Raw genomic sequence first — 12,760 nt, forward strand, 5'->3', positions numbered from 1 at the left:
GTGTGGATGGGCCAGCTGATAATGGCCCAAATTGATACATTTTCTAGAAGGATTTGCATTTTAACCAAGTACTTTTCAAGACCAAAAAAATGGGCCTTGTTTTAATTCATGTAATTATATTTCCTAAAGGGTATATGGAAGTGCTGGCTATTTTTAAAATTACAAATATTAGTACAACAGAAAGGGAATGGACATAAAGGTAGAAAACTGCTTTTGCCATACAAAGATAAACTTTTATACTAACATAAAGCATAGCTGAGTCTTGTTAATATTCAACTATACTCTGGTAATAATAGCTCCCAATCTGACAAGATTATCTAAGCCCTTCGGTTTTCCAAGTTACATGTTAGCTCTAAAAGCACAGATCCTTGGCTCTTGAGCACTAGCTCACTTTGAATGACCCAGCAGTCCTACCTACTATTTAAGTTTTCCATGAAATATCCTTAAATGAGTTTTGTGGAAAAATATTTTTCTTTTTTATCTTGGTGATTAACACGAATCTTCCTTTTGATATCTTAACAACCTTATTTTGTGCCAGCTCAATCCTCACATATTTAGCATATCTTAATATGGAGATGTAATTTTAATAATGATTTTTTTGGGGGGCGCCTGGGTGGCGCAGTCGGTTGAGCGTCCGACTTCAGCCAGGTCACGATCTCGCGGTCCGTGAGTTCGAGCCCCGCGTCGGGCTCTGGGCTTGATGGCTCAGAGCCTGGAGCCTGTTTCCGATTCTGTGTCTCCCTCTCTCTCTGCCCCTCGCCCGTTCATGCTCTGTCTCTCTCTGTCCCAAAAATAAATAAACGTTGAAAAAAAATTAAAAAAAAATAATAATAATGATTTTTTTTTATTTAGCATTTAGATTTTGTGGCACAAACCAACTTAGATATTACTATATGATGTGTGAGGACCAGAATTTTGTGTCTTCTTGGACCCTTGAACCAATTTAAAAAGAAAAACCTTCCATATTTCTTTGTAAAACATCTTTTACATCAAGAATCAAGTACACCCAAACATTTGCCAACCGTTGTTAAACACATTCTCAACATTAAAATACATTTCTCAAGGTTGAACTCACTGAAACCACAATAATCAAGACTGCGATGTAGAACACCATACAATTATGGCCATTATCAGACTAAACCAGATTGGGCACTTAACACATATTCCATATATATAGAATCTTTCATCTTGTGAGTTCAACTCATACCTTAGAAACATTAATTAAACTTTACAGTGCTGCCAGATGAAGTATAGTTACTACTGGTATTCTTTTAATCAAGCAAATAAATAAACCTGTAGCTTCTTATAAAGGTAAACATGTATAAAGAAAGATATACAAAAACAGAGGACAAGTTTTTCTAATGTCCATTCCCCTATTTTGGCAGGCATGTCTCTAAAAGAGAGGTGTGCTGTGGTGGCTCAGTCGTCAGTTAATCCTCCGACTCTTGGTTTTGGCTCTGGTCATGATCTCACAGTTCGTGAGTTCTAACCCCACATCATGCTCTGCAATGATAGTGCAGAGTCTGCTTGGGATTCTTTCTCTCTCTCTCTCCCTCTCTCTGCCCCTCTCCTGCTCATGCTGTCTCTGTGTCTCAAAATAACTAAAATTCTAAAAAACTTTAAAAAAGAGTATAACCTGATTCCCTTTTTTGATCATGGGAATTCCCCAAGTTACTTTGTTTTGTGTCTTCTCCAGACATCTCAGAGCAGCGATTTGTCAGTGATAGACACCCATGGAAGCCTTGTTGTCCACAGGTGGAATCTTCCTTAAATAGGAGATAGTGATTGCTCAGGAGAATACTAAAGATATTTCTGCAGCAAGCATTGTTTAAGAATGTGTCTAGAAAAGACAACTGGTGGGTAAAACGTAGTCCATGCTGCCTATCGGCCTTTCTGAAGGACCATCTTTGAAGCAGGGAAGTACAGAAAAGTTAAACCAGGCAGTGGTGAGGTAGTCAACATGATGTCATAATAAGGGCTCTGTGATGCTCTCAACAGCAAGGGGCTGCTAGGAGACGACTGGGGAGGTCAAAGCTTAAGCAAAGATGATCCAACTACACCCTTTGCCCATCCTAGAGTTGCTTTTTTTTTAATGTTTATTTTTGAGAGAGAGAGAGCGTGAGCAGGGGAGGAACAGAGAGAGAGGGAGACAAAGAATCAGAAGCAGGCTCTAGGCTCTGAGCTGGCAGCAGAGCCTGCCGTAGGGCTCAAACCCACGAACCATGGGATCAGGACCTGAGCCAAAGTCAGACGCTTGGGGCGCCTGGGTGGCTCAGTCGGTAAGCGGCCGACTCCGGCTCAGGTCATGATCTCGTGGTCCGTGAGTTCGAGCCCCGCGTCAGGCTCTGTGCTGACAGCTCAGAGCCTGGAGCCTGTTTCAGATTCTGGGTCTCCCTCTCTCTGACCCTCCCCCGTTCATGCTCTGTCTCTCTCTGTCCCAAAAATAAATTAAAAAACGTTGAAAAAAAAATTAAAAAAAAAAAATTTAAAAAAATAAACGTTAAAAAAATTAAAAAATAAAGTCAGACACTTAATCGACTGAGCCACTCAGGCACGCCTCCTAGAGCTGCTTTATAAAGCAAGAAACTTGATAAAAAATGCTAAACCTGTGGTGCTCAGTGCAATGTAAATAAATATAACACAGATCTCATATTTTTAACAAAATCATTTATCTTCTATGTAAAATTATCTCATCAACTTAAGACTTACTGACTTGGGTACATCAAACATTTGAGGACTTAGCCCCTTAGCACAGAGATTTTACCTATAGTCCTACCGTGAACCATCTGGAAAGCAGATTTCAGGACTGAAAGTTAGGGCCAGGCCATTTTCCCTGTGGGTTTGGGGTAGGGGACTGGATCAACCACAGATGACTTTTTTCTTTGGTGCTGCCATGCACTTGCTTATTGTGGAGTTGCTGGGCCTATTTTTAACTTTCCCTTCACTTTATCAATGACTATCATAGTCCCCGCCCCCCCCCACCCCGTCCCGCTTCAAGGTTTGATATTCCAATAGCATTTGGCTTTTCTTTTTCTCCACAGCAAGGCCAATTTAGGTTTAAACCAGTGGTTCCCAACTCCAAGTAAACAACAGAATTGCCTGGGGACTTAAAAAAAAAACAACACACCTTTGCCCAGGTTTGAAACCAGTCCAACTGAATTAGAATCTCTGTGAGTAGGGCCTCAACTATCATTATTTCTAAGAAGTTCTCAGGGTGAATCTACATACCTCCAAGATTGAGACCACAGCTGTAGATGAACTAAGTACCATCATGATTTGAATGAAGCTGATAAGCCTTTGTACTCTTTAATGCCCGAAATTTCACAATTATTTATTCATTCCTTTTGATAAAAATAGTCTCCTTCTCTAAGAATCCTTTTTTCAAATGCAAATTTGCCAGGGAGACTCAGTTCCTGACCCTTTAAGGTGAATGGTTCTGGGGAACAAAGGATAATACAAAAGTCCTAAATGCCTGGAGGTAAACAGAACAAGGACGAGGCATTGCAATGGGGGATTTGGGGGGGGGGGGTAAAGTTACCAGCAGGGGAGGAAAGATTTCTGAGAGTACATTTTGCTGACCTCACAGTATTGCCTGGGGCCAATCCTGCTTTGTGATGACTGCATATTTAAGATCTAGTCAAGTTTATCTCAGCTGCCAAAAGCTTATTCAAAGAAATTTAAATATTTTTTATAAACAAAACAAAGACCAGACATTGAGAATGTAGATTTGGGACTATCTATAAATGCCCAACTCTGAATTATTCACCATATGGATGTTTCTATTGCCAAGTGATCTGTTTTTCCTGATTCCATTAAATGTCCTTTATTCCCACCAATAGCATTATTTTTCTTGCCAATTCATTTGGTCATTCAACAAAAATGTATTGAGCAACTACTCTGGGCAAGGCATGGTGCTAGATGTCATAAGGGAATACAGAACTAATACGAAATTCCATTTGTGGTTGATTTTACAGTTTTTCAAAGCACTTTCACACACAATCTTATTTTATCCTCATAACCACACTGTGAGATAGGTCAGGTGCCATCCCCATTTTACAGATGAGAAACAGACTCAGAGAAGGAGGTTTAAATGACTTGCCAAGGACACGAAGCACACAGACGTAAACCAAACACACTTTTTCTCCAAACCCAAATAAGGTACTTCCTGTAATTTCTAGTTTAGTAAGGAGACATGCCATAAAATTGTCTCAAGTAATAGACAAGTTAGGAAAAGACGTTCAGGGTCCCACTCACCAGAAGAAAAAAAAGTGAGGAATAAAAAATAACTCCTTTATTGAGATGAGCCAAATCACAGAGCCCAATAGGAGACCAAGCTTGGATTCGGTTCAGGCAGGATCCAGCAGCAAGCAATGCACATTTAAGGAGACAGTAGCAATTTGGTTCTAGAGAATCAGTCCATTCTTTGGCTGGACCCTCAGCCCAATGGCTGATCTTCACTAGAGGTAGAAACCAGTTCCTTCTCCTAGCCAAATCTAGACAAACACTGAACAAGCCTTGCCTAAGGACCTGTCACGGAGTATACAAAGACAACCCTTGCCCTCAAACAGTTCTCAATTGGCCTAGTGGGTGAGGCAGATAATTAGAGAACAGAGTGATAAAAGCTGCTTTAGGAGCACAAAAGAGAGACACCTGCACAGCCTAGGAAGGTGGGGTGGGGTGGGGTAGAGAAAAGGTGGGCGTGAGGAGTTACAAATAGCTTCCAAAGAAAGTAATTTAATTAAAATTTTTTAACATTTTATTTCATTTTTTGAGTGAGACCATGAGCAGGGGAAGGGCAGAGAGAGAGACACAGAATCTGAAGTAGGCTCCAGGCTCTGAACTGTCAGGACAGAGCCTGACGCAGAACTGGAACTCATGAATTGCAAGATCATGGCCTGAGCCAAAGTCGGAAGCTCAACCAACTGAGCCACCCAGGTGCCCCGAAAATAATTCAATTTAAATCCATGAGGGTAAGTGGGAATTAACCCGGCAAGGAGAATGGGAGGAGGCAAGGGGCACAGAGAAGGAAACTAGGGTGCATGTTTAAATCCTAAAGGTGAGAAAGACTAAGACATATTCAGGATCAGCAAGTAAACTAGTTGTCAGTGAATAGTTTAGTTTGTCCTAACTGATCCCCCTGGAGTGCTATGGAGGGGAATTAAGGCAACATCCCAGTCTCATTTATGGTACAGTAATTCCTAGGCTTCTTAGCACCAGGCCTTACTCGTATCCCCTACTTGGAGCTGTGGCTGTTACAGCATATACTTGGCGCCCAGGAAGAGACAAGCCACAGGCACTTGAGGAATCAGAAAAGACAGTTTACTGAGCACCGGTGCCGGCCCAGTGGAGTCACCTCCAAAGCCTGAGCCCCAAACCTTGGCATCAGCCTCCTTTATGGCTGGGATGGTAGGGGGTTGAGAGACAAAAGAAAAAGGGGAAGGGGCCCTTATCAGTGGTGCTAACTGGGCAGTTGGTGGACACAGGAGGCAAACAAGATTACAGAAGCCAAAAGTATGCAAGGGGAGAATCCAGCCTCGGGCATCTGGCTGGACCCTTTTATCTTGTTTTTACTAGCAAGCTTTTCTTTTCATTCCCCCCTCTTGATTCTCCAGCTGCGGTAGCACTTAGAGAAAATCAGTTTGTGGGGCCCAGGGAATGAAAGGAGGGGCGAAGACCATTCTGGCTTCCTCCTGTTGGACAGGGACGTCAAAGGAAGGGGTGAGGCAGCTAGGGTTCTTCATCATACAAAGGAGAGTAGCGACAGCTAGAATAGTCCAACTGGAGCATCCATATGGTGCTCCAAGAGTTCCATGAATCTGCTAGTTCCTGTCTTCCTTTGTTGATTCACTCCTTTAACTGCTGGACTGTACCTCAGACTTTCCCTGATTGGATGACACAGAAGCAACAACCTTCATTTCGGAAGAGACACAGTCCTCTCCTTTGGGCAGTTAGCAGGTCCAGCCCTACAGCAAAGAGTATAGCAATGAGTATGGAAAGAGAAATAGGTGGGGATGACAATGAAATCTGAGACAGAACGATTTGGTATAGTTCACTTAAGTTGCGTGGTGATTTCTTCAAGCTTCTGGTTACAGAGAGAGTTCTCAGGTGTTGGCTGCCAGCCACGTATAGTCTGTTGTCTCCTTAAGGGTGGTCTGTAGAGGATCATTCTGTTAGCAGTTACTTTTCATTCCAAGTGGTTGTCAGGTGACAGGTGGGCTGCCTTTACTCCAGAATGGTGGATCCAGGTTAGTCCTGCACCTTGAGAGCTGTGGGTGTGGTTAGCACAAGAAGGTCCCTTCCAGGTAGGTTTAAGCAGTTCCTTTTTCCAATCTTTTATCCAAACCTGATCCCCAGGTTTGTGGGGGTGTACAGTTATTCCTAGGGAAATAGACATCCTGTCTGTCACCCATCTGTGTATCTCAAATACAGTTTTCCCTAGTCCGTTTAGTCGTTTTTGTATTTCTCAATTCCCTAGCTTTCAGGTCCCCCTTGAATTTGACTAGTGGAGGGGGTCTTCCATGTAGGATCTCGAATGGGGAGAATCCTCTGTTTTTTCCCCAGGGTGTGCAGTGTATTCACAGAAGAGCTGGGGTAGTGTATCTGGCCAGGGCGAGTTAGTTTCCTGACATAGTTTTGCCATGGCTGATTTAAGGGTCCCGTTCATACGTTCCACTTTCCCTGAACTCTGGGGCTGGTAGGCTGTAAGTTCCATCGGATACCTAGGGTTTTGGCTATTTGTTGTGCCACCTCAGCCATGAAAGCTGGGCCATTGTCTGAGCCTCTGGTTAACTGAGAATGATACCCCTTGGCAAGGCCTTGGTTACTTCTCTTGCCTTTTTGGTGTGTGTGGGATAGGCTTCAACCCAGCCCGAAAACGTGCAGATAAATACCAAAAGATATTTGTATCATCCGCTGGGTCTTATTTTGGTAAAGTCTACCTCTAAATCTTCGAAGGGTGCCTGACCACAGCATTGGATTCCCATGGGCCCACTGGGGCCTTGTTTGGAATTATTCTGAGCACAGAGGAGGCAGTGTTGAGAGACTGAGGCACAGAGTGATGGGAGTCGAGCAATTACATAGTAAGGGCTCAGTAAGGTTTCAAGGGCGGTTTTTCCTAGGTGGGCAAGCTCAGGCTGCTGGAGAACCACCTAGTGGGCTCGCTGCTCTGGTGATATAGACTCTTTGGTCTGGAAGTACCCACCACCCTTCTTTTGTCTGGCCTCCTTTTTCCTGCTGTGCCCATTTTGTTTCTTGGATTGTGTGCCTTGGGGAAGCGGGCAGTTCCGGGGCCAGCATGATTTTTGAGGGTGTTGTTTTCCTGCTGCTTGGTTAGCTGCAGCATCAGCTCGTCTGTTACGTTCCGACACTGAGTCCTTTCCTCTTTGGTGTCCCTTGCAGTGGATGACTTGGTTTCCAGACTGCCCTTAATAGTTTTATGATTTCTTCCCGATTTTTTATTTCTCTTCCTCCTGCACTCAAAAGTCTTCTCTCCTTGTATAGAGCCCCACGTACATGTAGAGTGGCAAAGGCATAGCTCAAGTCCACGTATACGTTGGCCTGTTTGTCTTTGCAGAGTTCTAGTGCTCTTATTAGGGCCTACAGTTCTGCTCTTTGGGCTGACCATCCTTGTGGAAGGGCCTTTGCTTCTATGACCTCAAAATCAGAGACTACTGCATAACCAGCATATCTTTTGTCTTCGTTCATGAAGCTGCTGCCGTCGGTGTACAGGATGAGGTCAGGGTTTGTAAGAGCCTAATAGGTCGGGTCAGCTAGAATAGACTTCATCAAGTACCTCTAGAAGATCATGCTCTGGGGTCCCTGCTGCTGTGAGCAAGGAAGTGGCACGGTTTATAGTTGTTATGGCTCCCAATCTTTTTTTTTTTTTTTAGATTTACATCCAAATTAGTTAGCATATAGTGCAACAATGATATCAGGAGTAGATTCCTTAGTGCCCCCTTACCCATTTAGCCCATCCCCTTCCCTCAATCCCTCCAGTAACCCTCATTTTGTTCTCCATATTTCTGAGTCTCTTATGTTTTGTCCCCCTCCCTGTTTTTATATTATTTTTGTTTCCCTTCCCTTATATTCATCTGTTTAGTCTCTTAAAGTCCTCATATGAGTGAAGTCATATGATTTTTGTCTTTCTCTAATTTCACTTAGCATTATACCCTCCAGTTCCATCCACATAGTTGCAAATGGCAAGATTTTGTTCTTTTTGATGGCCAAGTAATACTCCATTGCATATATATACCACATCTTCTTTATCCATTCATCCATCGATGGACATTTGGGCTCTTTCCATACTTTGGCTATTGTTGATAGTGCTGCTATAAACATGGGGGTGCATGTGTCCCTTTGAAACAGCACACCTATATCCCTTGGATAAATGTTATGGCTCCCAATCTTATTCATGGGTTCTCACATAGCAGTCCCTGATATTGTGTCATCTGAGCATGCATTAGCCAGTGTCGCCCTCTGGCATCCATCAAGGTAATAACAGAATGGGGAACCTTAACATTTAGGTTTGCCCCAACATGAGTTTGTCTGCTTCCTTGATTAAAAGTGTGGTGGCTACCAGGGCCCTCAGACAGGGAGGCCACCCTGCCGCAACTGAGTCAATCTGCTTTGAAAGGTATGCCACTGGTCTTTGCCAAGGTCCAAATTCCCCAGTGAGAACCTCCAGGGCCACCCCATTATTCTCATGTACCAACAGGTTGAAATCTCGTGATCTGGGAGTCCCAAGGCTGGTGCCTCCGTGAGTTTTGTTTTTATGGTCTTTATGAAAGCCTTTTATTATTAGGGCCGCAGAAAAGGGGTGCTCTCTCTTCCCTCTTTAGCGCCTCATATAGAGGTCTGGCCAACTCTGAGAAACCTGGGATCCATATTCAACAAAATCCTGCTGCTCCCAGGAACTCTCGGATCTGCCAATGGGTAGCGGGAACCCGAATGGCACAGATTGCCTGTTACCTTCCGGCTCCCAACTTCTGTTTGCCTTGGGTAATTGTGAAGCCCAAATATTTAACTTCCTGTTGGCAAATCTGTGGCTCCTACAATGGTGACTTCTCAACCTGACAGAGGTGCCACCTTGTGCCACCACAGAGTGTTCAGCCCCAGTGTCGACCACGAAGTCTATTATTTGGTCCCCCACCTTCATTTTGACCATGGGCTCATGGGGGCCTAGTTAGCTAGAGTTCAGTCTTTCCTAGTAAGAGTCCACTCCTGTCAGTCCGATCAGGTCAGCCTTAGGTGGTTCTGGTTGGTAGCATCTGAGTGAAGAGGTTTTTGGTTTCCCTTTTTGGCGGTTGGACATTCATTTTTCCAGTGTCCACATTCCTTGATCCCGTCCCTGTGGGGCCCTACTTTTTTGTTCTTGCATCCCTCATGGTTTCTGTGGAGGCCCTTCTGGAGGGGGTGGTTGCCTCAAGGCCACAGCCAGAAGAGCTGCCTTTTGTTTCATTCTTCAGTCTGCCTCCTTTCTGGCACCTTGATCCTAGTTTACAGAAATCTTATTGGCACTTTCCAATAATTCGGTGGGATTTTTTCCAGGGAATCCTTCCAATTTTTTTGCGCTTCTGTCTAATGTCACTTTGGGCCTGTCCCACAAAGGCAGCATTGACTATGCGCTGATGCTTCTAGGTCGAATGGAGTGTAAATTCTGAAGGCTTCACATAATCTTTCATAGAAATCAGCTGGACTCTCTTCTGAAGGCTTTTGTAGGACCTCAGATACCTTTGCCATTTTGGTGGGCTTTTTGGCCCCTGCTTCTACTCCTGGAGGAAGGCGGGTCAGTATCTTCCTAATCTGGCCCTTCCCACCTCTGTGTTAGGGTCCCAGCAGGGCTCCTCTTCGGGCATACCTTCCCATACTCAAGCCTCAACTTCTAGATTCCCATCTGGTGCCTGAGTCTGGAGCCATTTTCTGGCTTCAGTGACAATTCGTCAGTGCTCTTCCGTGTTGAAAAGGGTAAGCAGAAGCTGCTTACAGCCGACCCAGGCAGGGCAGTGAGTCTGGATTATGGATTCTAGGAGATCTATCATCACCTGTGGCTTCTCAGAGTAGGGTGGCATGTGGCGTTTCCAGTTGAGGAGGTCAGTAGTGGGGAATGGTTGGTAGTAGAAAACCAATCCCCCTCTTGTAGGGTCCCATCGGGGCCTATTCTCTGGGGACCCCTAGTCTCCCACAGTGGCATCTGCATTGCCGTTGGGGGCCTTGGACCTTGAGCCACAGACCTAAGACATCTCCCTACCAGTTCAGGTGTCCCAAGTTGGGGCGGGCTGGCTGCTGGCAGAGGCGTGACCGACGGAGGTGGACTATCAGGCAGGCGAGGTTCCCCTCCCTCAATTGATGGGATGTTGGGGCATATGGGGCTGAAATGGAGGGACTTCTGATGTTTCTTGGGAGAACGGGGGACAGTTTTTTCTGCTGTGAAGTCTTCTTGGCCTGTGCCACTAAGACCCTACATCGTCCCTTATTATTAACACAGAACTGGACCCAAGAAGACTTGATTTGGGCTATTTCCAGCCATTGATCAACGTATGGGAATTGACCTGGGAGGCCAGGGTCTCCACTAACTACTTTATAAATAGCTTAGACTTTGGGGACATCTAGGGTGCCCTCTGGGGGCCAGCCTATACCAAACATGGGCCATTCTAATTCACAGAGGGTGTGTAACTTCCCGGGGGTCAATTTGACCCCATAGTCACCTGAAAATCTCTTTTTAAAATTCTTTTTTTAAAATTATTTCTGTTCTTTTTTTTTAACTTTTTTTTTTTTACATTTATTTATTTTTGAGACAGAGAGAGACAGAGCATGAACGGGGGAGGGTCAGAGAGAGAGGGAGACACAGAATCCGAAACAGGCTCCGGGCTCTGAGCTGTCAGCACAGAGCCTGATGCTGGGCTTGAACTCAAGGACCACGAGATCATGACCTGAGCCGAAGTCAGACACTTAACCGACTGAGCCACCCAGGCGCCCCATCTTTTTAAAATTCTTAATCATACATTCAAAAACAGTTGGTTTTGAGGAAATTCTCCCCATCCTGGTATCCTAGATAGATCCCTCCCAATGTATGGTGTCACAGGACAAACACGAGGGAAGAGGTCACTTTGTCCACCTGGCCGCTCCCCTCGCGGGGATTTAGACGCCTCTTAGCATTGGCAGGTCAGTATAAACCCCTAACTCGGATCAGGCCTGTGCGGACCTGATTCTGCCTTGAGCCATATGAGGTCATCACGGAATTGCAGGGTAGGACCCACTCAGGCTCTGTAGCCAAGACCGTGGAGCACGGGCACTCACACACACATTCAGACTGCAGACTTCCACCCAGGTCTTCCCTGTCCTATGTGGTGTCTGAGTCGCTGGGAGGTGATCAGACTACCCTTCCACCTCTAGGGCAGGCCTGAACTTGGTTCTGGGTCCCCAGGGACACTTACCCGATCTGATGTCCTATCCTGGCAGAATTTTCTGATTCCCACTGGAGTCTGTCTGAGCACAGCGGGGGCCAACTATTGCCAGGCCCAGTGAGGGTTGGGATCCAGTGAAATCAGTGGTGCTGTACCTTCCTTTCTGTCACAGAGCCCTTGAAGAGTGGCCTCTCCACTAGCCTCCACCAACGGTGGCTCAAGGGGCCAAGGCAGCTATTGAGTTTCCCGGCCAAAGCACCAAATGTTACAGCAAATACTCGGTGCCCAGGGAGAGACAAACCACACGCAATTGGGGAATCAGGAAAAGATTGTTTATTGAGCACTGGTGCTGGCCCAGTGGAGTCACCTCCAAAGGCTGAGCCTCAAACCTTGGCATCAGCCTCCTTTATGGCTGGGATGGTAGGGTGTTGAGAGACAAAAGAAAAGGGGTACAGGGCCCTTAACAGTGGTGCTAACTGGGAAGATGGTGGACACAGGAGGCAAACAAGATTACAGAAGCCAAAAGTATGCAAGGGGAGAATCCAGGCTCGGGCATCTGGCTGTCCCTGTTATCTCATTTTTACTAGCTTTTCTTCTCATTGCTACTGATAATAATTCATTTAAAAAAATTTTTTAATGTTTATTTTTTTGAGAGAGAGAGAGAGAGAAAGAGAATCTGAAGCAGGCTCCAGGCTCTGAGCTGTCAGCACAGAGCCCGATGTGGGGCTGGAACTCATGGACTGCGATCATGACCTGAGCCGAAGTCTGATGCTTAATCGACTGAGCCACCCAGGCACCCCATACTGATAATAATTCTTGCTTTGAGCCACACTGGTTCAGTAATCGCAAAGTTGGGGGAGTGCAGGGAAAGATAAGCATGGGAAATAAAGTAATAAGAATGAGATGAGATAACACAGATGCACATGTAACCACAGTACTGGACAATGCTACAAGAATTCAGATGAACTGGAGCAGAGTTTGGGAAAGGAGAGTCAGTCGACTGAACCCAGCCAGCTGCCTATTTTTATAAAGAAAGTTTTATTGGAATACTGCCATACGCATTCATCTACATATTTTTGGTGGTTGCTTTTGTGCTAAAACAAGAGTTAAGTAGTTGGGACAGATCATAGAGCCAGCAAGAGCCTAAAATATTTCCTATCTAGTCCTTTACAGAAAAAAGAAATTGCTGACCTTTTGCCCTAAGTGCTAAAAATAGATATATGGAGACTGTCTAGTGGTGGCACAAGAGGGAAGTGATTTAACACATGCCAAAGAAAGGAAAGAACATGCTAAGGATTTTCTGTTCCTAGTCTGCATCAACCTTTGATACAGACTTCAAAAAATGGCAAAAAAGGGGT

General features: G+C 45.0%; 1 protein-coding gene across 2 annotated transcripts in view; it reads right to left on the bottom strand.

Moving 5' to 3' along the window:
• CUL4B (cullin 4B) overlaps positions 1-1,877 on the bottom strand; it is a 40,521-nt gene extending 38,644 nt beyond the window's left edge. Inside the window, exon 1 of one of the 2 annotated variants that reach the window (XM_043571289.1) lies at positions 1,637-1,877. In XM_043571289.1, the coding sequence (XP_043427224.1) occupies positions 1,637-1,700 (64 nt within the window). In that variant the 5' untranslated portion in view covers positions 1,701-1,877. The remainder of the gene's footprint in view (positions 1-1,636) is intronic. The other variant, XM_043571290.1, reaches the window with a different exon arrangement.
• Between the last annotated feature and the right edge of the window lie 10,883 nt (positions 1,878-12,760).

The sequence above is a fragment of the Prionailurus bengalensis genome, chromosome X (assembly GCF_016509475.1).
Source record: "Prionailurus bengalensis isolate Pbe53 chromosome X, Fcat_Pben_1.1_paternal_pri, whole genome shotgun sequence".
Classification (NCBI taxonomy): domain Eukaryota; kingdom Metazoa; phylum Chordata; class Mammalia; order Carnivora; family Felidae; genus Prionailurus; species Prionailurus bengalensis.